This window comes from Micromys minutus (assembly GCF_963924665.1).
Source record: "Micromys minutus genome assembly, chromosome: 15".
Taxonomy (NCBI): Eukaryota; Metazoa; Chordata; class Mammalia; order Rodentia; family Muridae; genus Micromys; species Micromys minutus.
This window is the reverse complement of record NC_137984.1, coordinates 57,485,135-57,507,142: the sequence shown is the minus strand read 5'-3', so window position 1 is coordinate 57,507,142 and position 22,008 is coordinate 57,485,135. Positions and strand designations below refer to the sequence as shown.

Genomic DNA, 22,008 nt, shown 5'->3' with positions numbered 1-22,008 from the left:
TAAAGTCACTGTAGTAAGGACTCTATATATCAACACCTTTACAACTTTCAAATTTTTAGGTAAAAATCTTTAACAGGTGATTATCTTTTTGAAAACACTATTATTTACACTAAGGAACATTTGTACAATTTGAATAAATGTGTACTGGAACTTCATTGCAATATATGCATTACACACATACACACAAGAAACCCCCACTCTAGTTCTGGTTAATTAAAAATTGGCAAACCCACAAAGGAAATGCTCTTTTTCTAGATCCAGAAGAAGCACTCTTGCAAGAGACCTCTTATAAAAATATACCGAGAACCAGTTATTAACTGATAACTATGCAACTGAAAAATTTCTGTGATGGACTTGAAGCATTTCTTTGGAGATTCCTGAGTATATTAACAATTTTAAGTTACTCCTATATAAGAAAAATAAATTTACTTATTTTATTATCTTTTTATTGTGAAAAAAGTAATAATTTTGATCACTAGAGATGGCTCTGACACTACTGTACAAATATAATAAGCATTAGCTATTTAATTATAGATAGTTAATTAAATCATATACCTGTTGGTTTCCTAGGTAAAGGGCAAGTGATAAAACTTGCCTTTATCTTTTCTTCCTTTCACCAAGTGGAAGATCAATTTATATTTTGGAAAAGTTTTACAAATAATCTTTTGTCTAAACTTATTTCCTGATTATATGGTGCCACGTTTCTATATTCTCAGGAATGAAGGAGAGAATATAGTTCTTAAGAAAACAAAAGACGTGGAAAGAGGATCACAACCAGATGTATTAAAATTTTTCATAGGCAAAAACCAAAAGAAGGAAAATGAAAACTACAATTCAAGATAAAAACAAAATAAAACAAAAATAAAAGAAAGCAAAGAAAAACAAAAACCTTGTTTGTTTTCTAATGAGAAAGAGGAAGCCTATAAATGTGAGTGTGACAAAGTGCAGTGAACGTAGGAGGACCAGGGAAAGCAGAATCTACAATCAAAACATAGTGTATCAAAAATATATTTTCAATATCAAAAGAAGCCACTTATAATGTTATAACTCAAAACAAAAATACACTAGGGTTTTGAAACGGAATGTTGAATATTTCTGTAAAATTACCAGACTAAAAATATCTGTTATACTATCAAATTTTATAAGAATGGAAATTGTCTTCAAATACCATATAGTCATTTTTGAATAAAATGAAATTTTATGTTTATCAATGATGTATACTATACAATATCAAGAAAAACTATGTGTATACCTGTGTGTGAATGAATAAATGACTAGGTTTTGTGTTTTGAGAATTGACAAATAATGATAGTAATCAATATCTCTCAAACTCATGAAGCAATGGCTCTTCTGGGACCACCATAATTATAATAAATATAACAAGAAGAAATACACTAACATATTTTACAGATACAGAATTAAAAAAATAATCTACAAGGATAACCTTTTGTGCACTGTGTAAAAGCATTCACCTGTCAATAAAAAGTTAATTGGCCAATGAGCTGAGACTGGGTTAGAAATTGGGAACATCTGGCTGAGAAAGGGAAAAATTCTGGGATTGAGTCAGGAGACATTCACGTAGACACACAGCAAAATGGTCTCATGAAACTGGGGACCAGATAACCAGCCATATAGAATAGAGTAAAGATGATTAATTATGAGATACTTGGGGAACAGGCCCAACTTATAGCCTAAGCATTTATTCATAAATATAATTAAGTCTTAGAGTTGTTAATTCAGGAACAATAAGGCCAGGTAGAAAAGCCCAGTTACAATAATTAGTTCAAAAACCATAGCCATTTATAATTAATTCAAATCTAGTTTTAAGTAACACAGATTATATTGCTCCCCTTTCAACTAAAATATCTCCACCATTAAACTTCACTGAGAAAAACTGTACTTATAAATTCTTATCCAGCCAAGTAACATACATATCTTTTATTCTTAGCCCTACAGGTAAGTGAAGTGGTGATGTCATATATGATAAGGCTCCATGGATTCCGTCCTCAACATGATCGTGAAAAACCGGGACTCCAACATTTTGAAGTCTTGAAGCATACATGATCCCATCATCTCTCAGGATATCGTATTGACAGGTAAGAATGTATGTTTGTGGCAAGTGCCGTAAGTGAGCATCATCCACTAACAAGGGCGATGCTCTGTGGTCCATCAGTGCTGGCAGAGAAAAAGCCGATCTTCCGAGCACAGGCTCCCTGTATATATAGTCCTTTCTAAACTTCTCAGGAAGGAGAGCACTCCAGTTAACAAATCTGAACAGATGTCTGGACTCCAGAGGCATGTGCTGGTTTTTTCTCATTGCCTGTGGAAGTGCCTCATCCTTAGTGAAAAACAAACTCACCAGTTTTATGGCGAGGTCCCTTGTCAGAACTATGCCGTGTTCGTTTTCTAGGTGAGATGGCAAGTGAGTGTCAATCACCTGTAAGCCAGGATAAAGTAGGGCTTGCAGCTTGAATTTATGCTTTACTTCAGGATCAATCTGCACCTGAAAAATATGATGTCCCATGAGGCAAGGGCTTCCAACATTCCAACTGATGAAATATAATCATGAATCAGACAAGATAACAAACTACACAGAATGCTGTTGTAAAGCATGGTTATGCTAAAAATGCCTATAATATCCTTAATCACCATTAAATATACTGGCACTGAAATATCATTTTTTAAATATTGCTTGAGTATATGAGAAAAATGATATAAAAGGTTAGGAGGATACAGTGACAGAAGGTAAAAGAAGGAAAACATGTAAATATATTTTATCAAAGTTAAATAATAGAAATAACAGTCTTGAAGATGATAGAGGATTTTTCACATGTAAATATGTAGAAATTATTCTTGACAACTGGCCAAGGTGCAGGCTGATAAGAGGACTGTAATGTTCAGTTCTAAATAGAACATCTTTATAACCTACATCTTTCCAAGTCTCAGACAGAGAAATATTCTAAGAGTCAGAGGCAGTAGATGACTATAAGGAAACCATTTGTCTTGACACTGAAGGACAGTTGCTTATACAATATCTTTGCAAGTCCAAACCAGGCTAAACCTCCCCTTGGAGAAGAAAAGTAAGCAAATTTCACCTCCAGCAAAGGAGCTGTTGACATTTGATAGCTGCTGGGTTAAGGAGAGTCTGTTTTCTCTAAGAGTATAGCCCCTGATAATTGAACATGCTCCTGTAGAAAATCCTACATCTAAGACTATGTGGGCAAGGCAAATTAGATTCAATGTGCCTTTTGTTTTTGTTTTTGAAGAGGACTTAAACTCAGTTGATTCCACTTCACACCAGTCAGAATGGCTAAAATCAAAAACTCGGATGACAGCAGATGTTGGTGAAGATGTGGAGAAAGAGGAACACTACTCCATTGTTGGTAAGATTGCAAGCTGTACAATCACTCTGGAAATCAGTTTGGTGGTTAGTCAGAAAATTGGACACAGTACTATCTGAGGACCAAGTGACACCACTCCTGGACATATACCCAAAAAGGCTCCAATATATAACAAGGACACACGCTCACTATGTTCATAGCAGCCTTATTTGTAGTAGCCAGAAGCTGGAAAGAACCCAGATGTCTTTCAACAGAGGAGTGGAGAGAGGAAATGTGGTATTTTTACCCAATGGCCTACTATTCAGTAATTAAAAACAATGGCTTCATGAAATTCTTAGGCAAAGGGATAGAACTAAATAAAATGTTCTAAGTGATGTAACTCAGTCACAAAAGAACACACATGGGATGCACTCACTGATAAGTGGATATTAGTCCAAAAGCTTGGAACACCCAAGATATAATTCACAGACCACATGAAGAAGGAAGACCAAAAAAGGATGCTTCAGTTCTTCTTAGGAGGAAGAACAAAATATTCACAGGAGGAAATATGAAGACAAAGGGTGGAGCAGAGACCATAGAAAAGGTCATCCAGAGACTGCCCCACCTGGTGATCTATTCCGTATACAGTTACCAAACCCAGACACTATTGTAGACACCAAGAAGTGCATGCTGACAAGAGCCTTATATAGCTGTCTCCTGAGAGGCTCTGCCAGAGCAAACACAGAGGTGTATGTCTCAACCAACTATTGGACTGAGAATGGGGTTTTCAATAGAGGAGTTCAAAAAAAGACTGAAGGAGGTCAAATGGTTTTCAACCCCATAGGAAGAAAAACAATATCGACCAATCAGACCTCCCAGAGTTCCCAGAAACTAAATTACCCACCAAAGAGTACACAGGAAGAAACCAATGGCTCCAGCCACATTTGTAGCAGATGATGGCCTTATTGGGCATCAAGGACAGGAGAGGCCCTTGGTCCTGTTAAGGCTAGATGCCCCCATGTAGGGAAATGTCCGGGCAGGGAAGTGTGAGGTAGTGGGTAGTTGGGAGGCAGAGCACTCTTATAGAAGAAGAGAAAAGAGGAAGGGATTGCAGAATTCTTGAGGGGAAACTGGGAAAGGGGGAAACATTTGAAATGTAAGCAAAGAGAATATCCAATATAGAATACATTTCTATATACAAATATAATGAAGCACAAAAAAGTCACAATTTTTATAAAAGATTCAGAACAGTTGCTTACAGATATACCATTCCTTTACAATTAAGAAACCACTGTTTTTTAAAAATAGGTAAGGCAGAGTACATTTGGAAGTACAAAAGTTGTAAGAACCCATTATCCAAAGCATGAAAATAAAACTGAAAACATTTTCTTTAAACGTATGAGGCGAGGTATCTGCTCTCTCTATGCTTCTCCAAATAAGAGTGAAACCTCAGCTGGCAAAACAATAAAGAAATGATAAGGTAAAAACTGGAAAGGGAAATTTGAATTCTTCATGGTTATAGATGATATAGTTAAATGTATAGACTTAGTATTTAAAAATTCATGTATGCTCCATCAAAAGGCTCTTAAATCTCATAAATATTTTCATCAGAACAAGATGAAACAAAGTTAGCGGTAGCTATCAGAACCTTGTGGAAACTTCACTAACCTGTCTGCTCTCTGTCCCTCATGCCTATGAAAGTAGAACTCCATGGACTGAAACACTCAACTGCCAGTACACATTATGTCCTTGTTCCTTTGCTCCATGGTGACAGTGACCTCTGTGTTCTTCCATGTTTTTTCTGGAGAAATTTTTCTCAGACATTTTCTTTTAAAATAAAATTTGTTTAGAATGCTATTTCTCTTTTGTTGTAACCACGACTCATGGAGAAGAAGCAGTTAACTCCCTTTATAGGTAGTGATTGTAGAATTGATGTGGTTTGTTTTAAGACATTGAAATTAAGCTGCAAATGTTATTTCTGCACTTTGTGTATTTAATATTTTCTAATTACAATGTGGTAAAGATTGGATGAATAAGTGTCATTTTTATAATTTGTGCTTTAAAAATAAAAATGTATCTTGTAATTTGTAAATGTACTAGGAGTGGGGATAAGTGTTTATAAAGCTCTTTTGTATGTTTTAATTTCTGAATCACCCTTTGCCTAATTATTCCATTCAATAAAAAGGTAATATAAAATTATAAAATAAATATCTCAACTATATTATCAATAAAATACCAGAAATATTTTGTATTAAAATGAAATTTGTGTGATGAGCTCAAAGCTCTTGATCAGTGGGTCTTGTTCTCAAAACACCTTTATTATTGTTCTAAGAGAGTTTAAAAATTCTGACACTGTTTCCTATAATAACCATAGTTGCTTTGTATGAACTTTTATTGCCCTCAACTTAAATAGGCACAAGTTCCTTTACTCATCAACTTGGGTATGTTTATATTTTCTGCCTTGCTCTGTGCTCTCTTTCACTGTAAATACAATAAAGGAAGTAAGAAATAACTGTGGCAAAACTTACTACTACATTGTCTTAAAGCTACCTTTGCAAAGCAAAAACGAATCCATTGCCTTTTAATTTAGCCTTACTCCAATTTCAGCACATAGGCAGAAGGCAGCTACATAATTTGGGATAAAATGACACAAATAGCTTCTATCTGATTCCCACTGAATAATGTGGTCCTCATGGAAACCTCATGAGCACAGTCTTCTTGGACCTCATTTCAGTTAGCACTTACATCTTCCAAACTCTCCTTACTGTTGTCTGTCAGTCACTCCATACACTTCCTAAGCTTTACTCAGGGCCCATTCCTTCTACACAGCAGTTCTATTCTCAAGTGTATTCTGGTGTGAACTGGGAATTTGAAATTGGTGAATGTAGATCTTAGCTGAGTCTCCATGTTGCCATGTGTCAGGATGCTCTTACTTCTATGATGTATACTTGATTCTTTTTAGTGCACTGTGAACTCAACGTTGAAGATGTTCCAGTGAGCTGTGTCTCCGTGGAGGTCTATGTGTGTACGGAGGAAACAATAACTACCCTGACTGCAAAAATGGTGGATTCAGGGAACACACTGTGAGGACTTGAGGCCGCTTTGTTGGTCAAAGCCTTGTCATAATGATGCAACATGTGAAGACACTGTTGACAGCTGTGTTCCTCATTCCTGGTCTACACATACAGGCACCCAGTGTGAGATGGACATAAATGGATGTAGTAGCAACTTCTGCCAGTTTTGAGGGGAATATGCCAAGCTGTCCTCAGAAAATCTATATGGACATATTGCAGGCCTGCCCTCCTTCTTCAGCCTTCGAGCCTATTTGTATCTGTCAGCCTGGAATCACGGACAGGACCCTAGCATCACGATCCTCTGTGATGTTCTACTCAGCAGCTGGCCAAAACAGATGCAGAGACCCTACTTGGAGTTCCAGAAGTTTTGTAAAAGAGTCGGTGGAAGGATTGAACACCGAGTAGGTGTTCTCTACAAGAAGACCAACAGAGTCAACCAACTTAGATCCTTGGGGCTCCCGGAGACTGAACCGCCAACCAAATAGCATACTAGGGTTGGACCTACGTCCTCCAAACATATGTAGCAGGAGAGTGTGTGCAGCTTGGTGTTCAGGCAGGTCCTCCCAACACTTAGAGCAGGGAATTATCCTGACTCTGTTGCTTGACTGTGAATCCTGCTCCTCTAACTGGGCTGGCAGGTTTAGCCTCAGCGAGAGAAGATGTACCTAGTTCTGGAGTGACTGGAGGTTTTAGTGCAGGTTGGTTCCCTGAGGGGGATTTCCCCTTCTCAGAGGTGAAGGGGACTGTGTAGAGATGGGAGACCGTGATCAGGATGTAAAGTGAATAAATAATTTAATTAATAGCAAAATAATTGTAAGACCAATTCAAAGAGAGAATTACATCTTTTATGTACTCTAGCATTTTAATACTGTTGAGGATACACTACTGATACCTGAGGTCTAGTGTGATTTAGCTGAAAGTTTCATTTTCAACATGATGGCAATTAGCAGTATCCATAGATCCAGTACAAGCATAAACAAAATGCTAGTTTGTTTCCTTCCTTAAAAATTAATTAACAAGATTATTTATAATAAATTATTTTTTAATGCCTGAGAAATATAATACCAAAGCCAACTTTTACAAAGAAAATGAAAGTTTAAAATAAAATATTGACATGAAGATAGAATGTAGATAAATATAACAGTAAATGTATAACCCAAATTAGCCCTGTTCTGCTCAGTTGATGTTTCATTCAAGGCCATTGTAATTCTGTGAGAATGAATATTCCTTTCAAGCAATTATACCAGAGGAACAGATCCAGCAGAACAAAGAGCTGTGACATCTACTCCTTACCATAGAGCCAAACATCCTGTACCTGTTGAGTCACTGCTGCCGCCAGAGTGCCTCCAGAGCTGTCTCCGGAGACAGCAATTCGGGTTGGATCTATGCCATACTTTGTAAGCATTTTATCCTGGAGAAAAAACTTGACGGCTGTGATACCATCTTCAAATTGTGCAGGAAAGTGATGTTGAGGAGCTAGCCTGTAGCTTTAACACACAACAGGAAAGCATGTGGAGCATAGGTGTACAACAGGGTCTCACACATCTAACACATGCACTACGACACCAAGTCCTCCAAGGTTTTCTTCTAAGGCTTAGTGAGAATAGAGTCAATATCAATTTATAAATAGAGTCAATATACATTTACTTAAAGCATGTAATTAAAACAGTGGATGATCTTGTGCCTTAAGGTAACTAACCCCTTAGTTTTGTAAAGAAAATTTTTATTTCAAGTACATTTTATACTGGAGATAGTCTGTAAATTTATGTTCTTAATGTAACTGGCTATAAAAGTACTATGTTCTCTTTTTGTTCTTCAAGATGTCAAAAATTTGCAAATATTTATATTTCAAGTTGAAGTTCATGGTAGGAATTCTAAAATATAATGTGAACTGCCCTAAAAAAATCCTAAAGAATAATTTAGATATTGCTGTATACACAAAAGTGTTTAACCTATTATGTCAAATATAGTAAATTTAGAAGAATACAGATCATGATGATTTGATTAAATGTGTGGTAGGTCTGTATCATTGTACTAAATTATGATTCCCATTTAAATTTTCCCCAAATAAGAAAGTGACAGTCCCAGCATCATAATCTGGACATTAACATATAAAGGTTTTCTGGCCATGATAAACATGTAAGAAACTACTTTTTTAGTTGCCTAGTAAGTTTTATCCACATTTTTATAGGTTAAAGTATTAGATTAGAAATCTTGAGTTATGTTTTTGTTACTACGAACTAAGGAGAAGATGAATAAAAAAGTCTTCTTAACAATGAATTTTGCAGTCAACTTCAGAGTCAGAAACCTAGAGTATACTAATATATATTAGAAAATAATGGGCTAAACTAAGATACCCCAGTACACATGCTCCAAACACCTTAAGAGTGTAGTCACTTTTTGAAAGTATGTGTTCAACATTTCAAACTTTATTTATGGCCCCAAACTTTATTACCTAAAAAATTCCAAATCACTGATTTTAAACTTGTAGGCTATGCTTCCCAAAGATGTTCAGAAAATACAGATATTTGCATTACTAATCATAATAGTAGCAAAAGTGCCGTTATGAACTAGCAATAAATATTATTTTATTTCAGTGGGTCACCATATAAGGAACTGTATTAAAGAATTCCAACATTAGGAAGTTGAGACTATTCTAAATAATAATTATTTTAAAACTAAACATTTTATCTGAAGAATAAATGTCAATTATTTCAATTGTGTTATGATTAATTTCCTTCTTTTTGTCTATTTAATAAGAGATACAACTGGACCATATAGGACCTAAGCAATACAATTTCACAACCTAGTCAACTTAGGGTCTAATTCAAAAGTGTTGGTTTTGTTTTGTTTTAAGGACAATAATTGGTATATTGTAATCCTTTAGAAGATAGTCTATGTAACAATTGTGACATAATATATATTAAATTTTCAGATATACAGGTAGTATTTGGAAATTGAATCTACAGACAGTTAAGGTAAAAATTAAACTAGTCAAAAAAAAAAAAAAAAAAAAAAAAAAAAAAAAAAAAAAAAAACTCTTACTCTACTCCTACAACAACAGCATCAAGTTTTTTTGCAGTCCATCTATTCAGGAAATCAAAAGCCGTCTGTTCTGAAATGAAAAGAGAAAGGTCAATGTATTCCTTGTGATTTAGAAAGTGACATAAATGATGACAGATACCTGACAAGAATGTGATTTCAGATTACCAGACAGAACTCTTTATCCTATGCCTATTTCCATGCAGAGGGCACTGGACCAGTACAGCATCCCTGAATCTCTCTCCAAGGATAAAGAGATGACTTTGTATAATGGTATTTTGAAGACAAAAATTAGGTTGACACATTTTAGTTTTAACTTGTCATCTTCTATTAGCCACACAATGAGCCTTCTTATATCCCTTTGTGAAGGGGTGCACTGAACTATCCTCCCCTCCTTTATTCTAAAAGTTTTGGGAAGTTAATTGGTCTTCCTACATTCTATAATTCAAGACTTTCCAATCAACACATAAACATGAGCACTCAATAGCTTCATTAGAAATAGCCATTTTGCCATTCAACTACATCAGAAGTTCTCAACCCGTGGGTCACAGTGGTTTGCTTTTTTTTTTTTTTTTTTTTTTTTTTTGTTTTGTTTTGTTTTGTTTTGTTTTTTTGCCAAACCTTTATCTTCAAAATATATTTACATTATTATTTATAACAGTAAGAAAATTATAGTTATGAAATAGCAACAAAGATAGTTTATGGTTAGGGCTCACAACAACATAAGGAAATGTATTAAAATGTTGCATTAGAAAGGTTGAAAACAGTTGGTCTATATGAACTCTTGGCATATTCTTTCAGTTGGATCATGAATTTAGGAAGAAGGAATTCAGTAGATCCCTCTCTTTTTATGTATGTGTGTGTATGTGTGTGTGTGTGTGTGTAGATATGTAAGTAGATGATACACATACACAGATATATAGATATTGTTTATGTAAAATAACAACTTAATTGCTTCAGAGTTTTGTTTTTATGAATGTCCTCATATATGAAACTACAATGATTAGGACTTTAATCCAAATTTTAAGGAATAGCAAATAACTTTTTAAAGATCCCTTAGTAAGTTAATATACTGCTTTGATGCTCATAAAGGCATTAGCACATCTGTCACACAAGCCATTGACTCTCAACACACAAAGATGCCCATTTGTCTCTGCATACAAGCCACAGCTTTCTCAAGTACCCACCTGTGCTGAACACATTTCCTTCCTTCCTCCCTTCCTTCCTTCCTTCCTTCCTTCCTTCCTTTCATTCTTCCTCCATTTCTTTCTTCCTTCCCTCCTTTTATTCTTTATTTATTTTTTCTTTCTTTAATCAAGCTAACATAACTTAGGCACATCTGGCAGGAGAAAATCTTACTTGACAAAATGGCTCTATGAGATTGGCCTATAGACAAGGCTGTGGTATTGGTTCTGATTAATGGTTGGTATAAAGACCACCAGTCCACTGTGAATCGTGCCATTCTTTTGTAGTTGATCCTTGGTTGTATAAGAAAAGCCAAGCAAGCTTTGAAAAACAAAGCAGTAAAGCAGGCCTTTCTTCAATTTCTGCCCCCATGGTTCCTTCCCTGACCTTTCTTTATGATAAACTGTATGATGTAACATGAAATAGACCTTTCTGCCTCAGGTTTGGTTTTGTTATGGTGTTTATTACAACAATTGGAGGTAAACTAATAATCCACCAATTCCATTTTTTACCTCCCTAGATCCAATGTCTATAAATGTCTGTTATGTCTGTTAATAGCATATTCACTACAAAATCTTGGAAAGTTGTTGAATTTTAAAATTATTATCAAAAGCTAGACTTTTCAAAGGTATCTATCTCTTACACATTAATAAAAATTTAAACTAAAAGGTATTTAGTTACTGAGTATATAACAATTTGGAAAACAAAGAATTTAAGTCATTTAGTCTTTTATGTAGAATGATTCCATTCATGATTCATTTTTAAGAAAAGGAAATGCTTAGCTGAAGACAAAATATACCAGATACTAAGCCTACATTTTTCACATTAGATGACCTTTGGTATTATATTTTAGACTTGAATATGTATTTAGCCCCCAATCAATTTCATTTTAAATTGTCTTAAAATGAAAGTCAAAATAAAGGGTTATTCTCATTCTTAGAAATTGTTCTGAGTACAAAATATTTGTTGATTTAATCTGTCTGATCATGATTCTCAACGGCCAGTGCCCTGCCCTTAACAGAACGCATAGCATTTATAGGAGTCAAGTCTGAACAGAAGGACATGCAGACAATGATGGCAAAACAAGAACAACAAATATTTATAAAGCATCTACTGAAAAATAAAGCAGAGATGATTTTATTTTTCTCCAAATTACCATTTCTTTTTTAATGTAAAACTTTTCTTCAAAAATCCTCTCACTTCCACAAGACTTGCAGATTCTCCTACCTCACTGCTCACCCAACTTCATCTCTTGTTTCTTTTAAAGCAGAAATGAACTTCAAAACAAACAAGAAAAATAGAAAAACAATAACAGAAACAAAACCAAAAAAAAATTTCTTGTTTATCAAAGTAATATTGGCATGTTCCAGGAAGAAAATAATCTGAGAAAAAGAAATAAAACAAATTGAAATTTGCAAACACAGATAAGCACAGCCAAGAAGATAACATATGCTCAAACGAGAGTGTACCCCTCACCCCGCCCCCCAATATATGCCAAACAAGTGAAAAAAAGATGTTTATTTTATCTCAATAGGAAAGTATGAGAGTATGAGTAGCATTTGGGAGCACAGTATAATATGAAAGAAACATTTTCAGAGACAAATTGAGAACATATGAAGACCACAAAAAGGTAAAACAGCCAGCTTGCTCTGTGGCTGGGGCAAATCATAGAAAGGAGCATTGATTGAAGTTAAGAACATTAGGTGGAAGACCATAGACTCCTAAGGAATTTCAGTGTGTTCTATGTAGCAATGTTAGTGCATAACTGAGAACAAAGAAATCATGTGCATAAAAAAGACTTTACGATAAGATGAGTAACATATTGATAAAATCAAATACAGGTCAAGAGCCATGTGATAGCTATTAAAGGGACCAAAGTCAAGAGGGAAAACATTTCCTCTTCTGGGAGTACTGAAAAAAAGGAAGTCAAACTGACATAAAGAGATTCAGGTAAGATTGGAAGATTTAGATTGTGAGAACATATTGATTCCCTATGTCCTCCATTTTCTCTGAAATAGTATGAAGTTTGCTCTCTGGAAGATTAGGAGAGTTCCAGTGTTCTTAGTGGTCAAGAGAGCCACACACTTAACAGGACTTCCTGGCTCACAGCAGGGTATTAAGGGGCAATAGCAAAACAGAGCTCTGTGAAGCCATACAGTCCTCATCAGCATCAACCAGAGACTACTCTGGGGGCTCTTTCTACCAAGTGAGCAATCCTGAAAGCAAGAGCCCATTTTCAGCCTAAACTCTAAGCCACTAGGTTTTTAAGAATCACTGTCATCGAAGGGAAATGACTCCTCTTTGTCACATGGTGTGCTCTTGAATTAATATTTAAAGCATCTTTTAAAGTCTTGAGAAGAGAAAAGGCTTGTGAAGCTTCCCTGCATCTAGCAGGAATACTGGCTTCTTTAGGTACTACACAACTCACTGAGGCGCTTTCTACAGCACGGTCTTAGTTCTTGTTCCTTGATTTAGTATTCCTGAGTGTCTTTGTCACTTCCTCACTGTATATTTATAAAGATGATCATTAACATCAACAGCATACTGTGACACTGACCTTTAAGACATTGGTTGTTACCATAAACCAGATTTTTTCCCCTAAGAACATAGACCTGAATTTCTCTCCTCAAAATGGGAAACTACCTAGATTTTTATTTTGCTTTTTACTTTAAATTTTGTGAAGAATCAAATAAATATGATAGAGGATTCCTCTTTTCTTCTCATCACTGAATTGTCTTGCAATTTGTCTTGAATCACTAAATAAATTCTACACTCTATAACTTTGAATAACTGAAAGAATAAAATGTGAAACTAGTACTGTTCTTTGTACCAAGCATGGGGTAGGGACTGATCCAAACCACCATTTTCAATGTACTGAATTATTTTGCCGTTCTTAAACTGCAAAGAAGCATATTTAATTTTCTCTACCATATTAAAAATATCATACTCCTTTCTTTAAATTGAGAAATCAATTGAATATTCAGATATTACCCGAAATTGGTAAATATTCATATATTATTTTAAAAATTTAAAATTTACAATGACTTTCTATATATTGTTACGGTCAATTATAAAAATTTCCAAAGGTTTTTCTAAAGATTTATTTTATTTTTTACATTTGTCAGCTTTGTATGTCCCTTGTGATTGAACTACTTTCCTCTAAGCTTTACTACTTTTGTAATAAATTACAAGCTCCCTTTTGAATCAAGAGGATGCACTTCTTCCAACAGAAATTCATTCAGTGTTACAGTTGCTCAAAAAATCCTGAAACCAAAGAGAAAATGTTGTAGCAATTGGCTTATCCATGCCATTTTTTTTTATTTATTGCACATGAAAGATAAAATGCCACCTTATAAAAAGGCTTTCAACTGGGACTAGAACATTGTTCCACCCAGCAGAAAACCCTGAGTTGAACCCCAATACTGCATAAGCCCAAGTTTGCAGCAAATGCATTTGATCATAGTGCTCAAGGGGTTGAAGATCATAAGCAGAATGTTATTATCAACCAAGTAGTACCTTCCAGGGAAGAATAAGTAAACAAATGTGGATCAGTGTAAAGCAAAATCTTCAGTGAAAGCCTCTATCAGAGTATTCCTCAAACACATCTGTATCAATCCTTGTATTGGATATATAGCATATATATTTCTATTATGTTCATTAGGGATAGGTACACATACCACTGCTCGTGTATTACAAACACGCAACTAGTTGTTCTATTTCATTACACGATAAACTTACTAAAACTCCCGAAACAAAAACCTCCTCCATGAAAATAGATCACAGCTCGCCTTAGGGATTCTGACTTTCTCTTGGGTAAGTACAAACGCACAGGGATGCCAACAAAGGCAGTGTCAGTGACCGTGATGTGTTCATCAGAATGTGGGTGTGTGTAATCCAGACTGATTATCATGGAGACAAATTCTTCGTATCTCATAACACCTATGTTTTCGAGACACAGAGCCTATAAAAACACAATAGACAAAAAATATTTCAATGTTAGATCTATAATATCAAATATGTTTGAAGATAAAGTTTAGAAGAAGAAAACAGGAAAAACAGTAAAGAGAAGCCAAAGAGAAATACATAATTTGTAAAGTTAAACCCAAATGGTATTATGGCCATTTTTTTTTTTGATAACCCTTCTGCCTTTGAAAATCTCAGGTGTTTTAGGTTAAATGTTGTTTAGAAAAACTTCTTTACTTCAATTTTAAAGCTTTTTGCATTTATTGTTTAATTATAAATCTTTCAAAAATTCTGTTTCATAATTTCTCTAATTTTGTGTGTTGTCACATGTTCTTTCTAAAATTACATTATTTATTTCAATTAAAAATGTTATATGACCACATTATAAATAATGTGAACTTTGTTTGTTGTTTGTTTTGTTTTTGTTTTGTTTTTTAACTCTGCCCATTTCTCCAAAATTCTTTGATTTTACTGCAGAAATCTGACCAGCCTACCTAGAAACTGAACAATTTTCTCAAGGTATATTCTTTAAACGTCCAGAGCCAACAGTACTTTAAATAACCTTTATTACTGCTTGTATTACAGGGTAAGGTACTTATGGCTATTCTCTATACTTGATTAGGAAAATGCACTGAGAAAATTGCAGCCATACCTGTCCAATGTATTCACACACACGGGCCCTATCCACAGAACCTGGAGCAGCATGCTTTCACCATATCCTCCGAGCTTATATTATGGCTTGTAGTTTAGTTGTATTTTATGGGATTCGTGACTGTGCAAATGAGTGAATTTCTGATTCTTGTTCCTTCTCTTGGGCTCTTTTCCCTCTGTTGATTTGTCTTATCCAGCTTTGATGTGATCATTTTTGTTTTATCTTTTTATATTTATCATAGATATATTAATTAATTAGTTAATTACTTAAAAGTTTAACGACAGAACTACCATTTTAACCTGCAATCTTCAGGAATGATGTTTCTTCAATAGAGTGGCACTGTGTATATCAACTATTCTAGCACAAGCCTCACATTGAGGAGCAGTTGACCCACCTATAATGGACTCTGTCCATTCAGTGTGCTTTCATTCGGTTACACTTTAGTGGAGGTTTTGTTCTGTTTTAGTTTTACCTTTCAGTTGTTATTACATTTTGTTTTCTAGGTTTTTAGGAAGTTTGTTGTTGTTTTCAGTTTTGGGTTTGTTTCCTGGAAAAAAATATTTTGTGGGTAGAGAAGATGTAGACGGAGTTGGGGGAGAAGAAAATACGTTTAAAATATGAGAATACGTTTTAATTTAGAAATGTTCTTACATAGTAAAATAATATAAAAACTAGAAAGCTACTGATCAGTGTAAAATTTATTATGTAAAAATCCATGCAATGATAATACCAGTGATAAAGTTATTGATGAGTTCTAGTACAGCATAGATGGGTGGGTATTTTTAGTGTATATAGAAGAGTACAGTTCATGCTAACATTCAGTGAATATTACCTTATTACTTAAGTGTTCTTTAATTATTCATTATAGAGGTGCAAGTAAGATGTCTCACTAGGTAGAGGTAGCTATTTCTAGTCAGAACATTTCTAAGATCCACCTTTTAAAAGAGAATTGACCCTTACACGATGTCCTTTGACCAGTATACATGCTTTGGCCTGAACCTTCACTCCAACACACACACACACACGCACATGCACATATACACACACTAATTAACTTTTTAATTGATTAATTTTGAAATGTAAAAAAGTTTTTAAGTATATTCTCACTAATTAAATATAAAAATATGACCTGTTAATATGAGTGCATGAGATATTAATATATTCAGATAATTTTCATTTGATGAATTTGCTCATGAAAATTGTATTTTTAGGAAGGAGCCTTATTTCTTCTCTATCTATGTTTTGTGAATTTAAAATGATACTGAAGCATATTAAGAATATAAAGAAAGCTGCCTATGTACAGATTACATGTTTTTCTAATATACCTGATCTATATTATACAGAACAATCCAGAAAAATATTAAAACTAGTACTCTCACTTTTAGGTTGATGGGTACAGTGCAGAGACAAGGAAATTTCTCATGGGAATGTAAGGCTATTTTATAGAACACTTTCTCAACAACATATGACAGCACAACAATGCACTGATTGCTTTCAAGACTATATAATAAAGAACTTTATTGTTCACTATATACAGCAAATGCAAAATAATTTATTTCTTTTCAATCTAAATTGTGGCATTCAGTGCTAAAATTATCAAAAATTCACAAATTTGCCAGAATAAACCTTAATTGCATCTTTATTTTGTCTATTATCATTGCAGAAGTGCAGGCTAATAATCATAATGTCCTATACACAAAGGGTTTAATGTAATGATATATACACGATTCCTGGGAGCACGTAAAGCTGACAAAATAACAGCATCTTACTATAGTGAGATGTTCTGATAGACAGTGTTGTGGTTTTGATAAAATCACGGATATTTCTCATTAAATCCATGTGAGATTATCACAGGAGGACTAATGTGAGCTGGTTCCTGTATTCATTCTTCAATCAAGAAATTAGAGCATTGGGAAAGGAGAAGTGTGGGAAAGATACAGAGACTCAAAACTTTATAAAGAACTTTAGTGTTGGCTTTCATAGCACTGTACTTCTGTTAAACTGTGGACTGCTGTAAACTCTGACCAGCTATTAATTCTATAGAATTTTAGCCTCCAGCTGTCAGAACTATCAAAGGGTACCCATTTTATGCAAGGTACCCACTTTGAACATAAAGAGCACAGTTGAATCAAGCAGCCCAGGGCTCAAATTTAAGATGCTACTCTCTCTGTATGTGTTCTCCTTAATATATGTTTTTGTCTAATATAAACTTTACAGTTGGAAGATATTGAAGAATGAGAGGAGATATATGTATATAATATAATATAATATAATATATAATATAATTAATATATATATAAACAGCATCAAAAGTGTTAGTTTCTGACTATCCAGGAACAATTTTAGCAATCATATACACACTATATATTCTAAGAAAACCCCAGAATTCCAGCAGTTTAGAATTGGGAAGAGACAGCAGAAGCTATGGAAATAAAAAATTCTTAATTTTTAATCAAGTACTGTGGATAGAAATTTGTATTTTTATTCTAGATTAAACAGTTATGAAACCAGTTTTTCTTAGGTTTTGAGTAAAAATCAAATTAACAATATTATTTTAAAAGTTTTGTTTCTTTCAAAATAATTGTATTATACTAGTACCAAGATATTAAAAAAATACATTCTTAATAATAGAAAAAATTATATTATTCTTACCACAAGGGAGCAACTTTTAGCAATTGCATCCAAGGCCATTAGTTTCCAGGTTTCTTCAATGTTGTCAGGCATGGGTGTATAAATATAAGAAAAAAAGCTAACACAGAGCAGCCCCAAGCAGAGAGCTTTGAATCCCATGGTATCCAAACCTCTTCCCAGTTCAGAGATTAAAATAGTCCCATAAGTAAAAGCCACAGAAAGACTACAGTCTGGGAACCTTTTATGTAAACACAACTACTCTCGCGTTCTGAAGCTGATTATTAATTCAAACAGTAGTGTCATTTCTAACTTGTTTTGCAAATACAAAGACTCAAGGGTAGATGTTGAAATTCATCAGGTGAGGTGACTATTACTAACATGTAATTTAAATTCCCTGCAGTGTTTCTTCATTCTGTGATATTAATGTCAACATGAAATCGTTTTAGGAAATCAGTACCCAAATGCAAGCACTGGATAATTCTTTAACTTTCTGATGTTCTGAATAATATCTTTGCTTGTTGTAATATTTTATAACAGGTTTCTAGTAATTTAATTAATATGCTGTCAAAATATAAGTTAATATCATTACTGAGCATTATAACCTACGTTAACAAACCATACCTGTTGTGAACCAAGCTTTAGAATGAAAAAAAGGTTGTGTGCAGACTTGCTCAAGTTCTATCAAGCACCAAGCTAAAACTTTAAACCTGGACCAGAATTACCAGAAAGTTCAGAACAAGTATTTTAGAAAACATTCTGGCTTTTAGAAAGTTGCATTATACGATGACTCAAATTCATGAGTCAACATGGCTCAGATGAGCTGCTTGGTATTAGTAAAACATTGACCCTGGGTGTGCCTGTAAAGGTGTTTCCAGAACAGAATGATGCCTGTGTTGTTTCTGAGGCTCACAGGTGTCGCTGGGTATCATCAGATGCACTGAAAGTATGAGAAGAAGAAAACTAAAGACAGCGTAATTAAACGTTTTCCTCTCTTCTTGAGCAAACCTTCTAAGTTTAGTCACACTAAGGTTAGTCTGATTTCTCCTTCTGTCCTTGTCCTGACTTCTCATCTTTAATCCATGTGTTGGAGAATGTGTCCACTCAGTTCTAGTTTTTAAGTCTTCTCACCCTGAAGTTCTCAACCTCCTTCTGCGGTTGTTTTATTATTCACAACAACTCTTAGGTCCCTATGATTAATTATCTATTCCATTTGAATTAAGGAGTCTCACCGAATCTCAGAAAAACCTGTCTAAATACTTCTATGAACTTCAGGAAAGGATTCTTTCTATATTTTCCTCTTTCCTTCTTCTACAGGCCAACTGAAATACCTGATGATACTCTATTGCTGTTGCCACTGTGAAGTATATTGTCCCTCTTTCTCTAGAATCCTTGAAGAAATAACTTTGGTTTAATTATTTCATTTAGCAAATTTTATAAGAACTCTGTCTTTACTACCATTGGATGTCAGTGCTTCTGGGTTTTGGTCTGTAAGAGTTAGAGAATCACCAGAGCCTTGTTGTTTAGGCTTCAAGACTTTAAACTTATATCTGCGGTATCTCAAGTTCTTTAACTTCTAAACAGAAACCTGTAGAACGTTCCCTTTATAATATCATTAACCAGTTTAAATATTTTATATAGAGTTCATGTGTATAGGAATGTTTATAGAACATTTCATGTATTTATATGATCCTTCTCCATTTGAGCCAGGGTCAAGATACTTTGGAGTTTAGACTGCCGATTTTCTTTCTCACGTGTAAAAACTGACTAAACATTACATATATAGAACCACTTTTTAGTGATAGTGTTCACTAAACTCAGAAAATGCTTTAGTGCTAGCTGTTTATTTCTTCTATTAGAAGCTGACCCTTTGTCTTTAGATAGCAATCTAAGCCTCCTTATCTAACCTATCTTAAATTAAGGCTCCTTATCTACCTTTTCAATATTATGCAATATTTAATCTTTCTTCCCTAAATTTATGTTGATAATATTTTAAAACAGCTCAGTTTTAAAATAGGATTTAATTTCTTTAAAGAGCTGATTTACTTAGTAATATGCACTAAGTCATACGAGTAGATTTCAAGGCCTACATCACCTACATTACCAATTTTCTCACTTTATTATATATCTTGCAATTCTTTCCTAAGTTAACTAAGCATACTTAAGATAATCTACAATTTAAAGAAGAAAGTTACTAAAAGCAGTATTCAATACTATAATACACATGTAACAGTAACTTTTCTGTAAGAAAATGGTCTTATGATCTAGGAATAAAATTTAATCTCTTTTAGGTACATCTTTTCAAATAAGTTATAGAAAAATGAACTATATTCTTGTAACATCTGTGGAGTTAATGCTTTTCTCATACAGGGCTTCAATAAAATGTTTCTGTAAGTTAGTGGAGAAGCTCTTTAACTGGTCAATTAATGCCTAATGGAATGAGTGGGGAATCACTCACAGCCAATAGCAGCAATGCAATTCAGGTTCTAAGACAAAGGGCAAAAAAACACATCTGAGTTCACAGAAATGTTACTGCCTTCATGGGATAGTGGGATAGTGAAAATTTGCAAACACATATGATAAGAGAGGAGCCTTGGGAGACACAAAAAGGGATAATGTTTGCAAACAGGTGACTTTGGTGAGGTTATAAAACACATTCTAACAGTTCAGAACACAGAGTGTTTATTTCCGTTTTCTCTTAATATTTATCAGTGTTCTGTTAATTGGTTAACACCTTTGGCATCTTGTAAAACTCCCTTTCCATTTCTTTTCTAACCAGGGTAGTTTCACACGTTTTATGTTGTGGGATTGTGCTCCAGAGGCTTCACGAGGAGATCTCTGGTCCGGCCAGGTGCGTGGGTTCGGGCAAGGAGAGGGACTCTAGCCGAGGGGGGCTGCTCCCGCTGCCTACTATGCTGGTGTTGCTCTGTCTTAATTTCTGCCTCTGCTGCGAGATACTGGTCCAGTCCAAGCCAGCAGTGGACTGGCTAAGCTGGGAGGAGTGCAGGAGAGCTTTTGGCAGCAGCAGTGATTTTGGGATAGTGAATCTCCAGCCCAAGAGGTGGTGTTACAACTCATGACAGAAGCTCTCAGACGATGTAATTATTCCTGCACAGCTTTAATTTTAGACAGGCCTCATATACACAGTTTGGGGATGGTTCAGAGTCGGGCTACAGGTATGTCCTATTTTCTTGGCCTGGAGGCTTGGGAATATCTCATCTACACATTTGGGGGAGTGGTCCTGCTTCTGTTTTGAGGCTACCTAACCTGTGTTCACATCCTGACCTATGGAGGGGGGACTTGGGGAGTGACCTATGCCACTCAAACCTTGCAACAGAAGACTGTAGAAGGCTGTAGTTGCGCGAGGGAGCCTGATCTCCCAGGAGACTAGGAAGTTCATGCTGTCCCTTAGGGTACTGGGGCTACTACTTATCTTCACCGAGAATCAGGGCACCTTTCACCACAAATTGCCCCACATTCTGTTAAATAATAAATGCATGTTTCTTAGAAGAATAGAATAGCATAGGTTTTTACTTTATTATTATTATTACTATTATTATTGTTGTTATTGTTGATAGGGGAAGGATGATGAAGAGAGTGGGGGGCATATGGCCCATGGAGGTGCAGCAAGGCCTGGGGGCAAGGTTGATGCCTCTGGGGGCCCATATTGAGAATCCCTTCCCTCTGAGGGAACAGCCACAAGACGTAATATAGTACAGAATAGAGTTTATTCAGGTTATGGGAGAGTTAAGAGGGTGGTAGCAGCGAAGAGAGGTAGAGATATTAGATAGATAGATAGATAGATAGATAGATAGATAGATAGATAGATAGATAGATAGAGAGGAATAGAGGAGTAGAGGCCGGCCATGAGCATGTGGAAGGAGGGGGTGAAGAGAAGGGGAAGACAAGGGATAGGGCAAAGAGCAAGACAGCAAGAGAGCAAGAGCAAGAGAGAGAGGAGGGGGCAAACAGCCCCTTTTCTAGTGTCAGGTCACTGGGGTGGAGCATACCTGGTTACTGCCAGGTAATTGAGGGGTGGGTTTACAGAATATCAAAAATTTATTATTACTAATTATTAATTATTATTATTATTATTTTATGTATATATTATGTATATACAAACATGTGTAAATGTGTATATGTA

The 22,008-nt window shown here is 35.0% G+C and overlaps 1 protein-coding gene across 1 annotated transcript; it reads right to left on the bottom strand.

Annotated features, from left to right (window-relative positions):
- Window positions 1-1,900: 1,900 nt before the first annotated feature.
- Window positions 1,901-18,026, bottom strand: LOC308430185 (arylacetamide deacetylase-like 2; the record flags this gene model as incomplete). Its single annotated transcript, XM_080929317.1, has 5 exons — window positions 1,901-2,503; window positions 7,710-7,881; window positions 9,440-9,509; window positions 14,360-14,582; window positions 17,889-18,026. The coding sequence occupies 5 exons, from the start codon at window positions 18,024-18,026 to the stop codon at window positions 1,901-1,903; spliced, it is 1,206 nt and encodes a 401-aa protein (XP_080785443.1).
- Window positions 18,027-22,008: the final 3,982 nt, after the last annotated feature.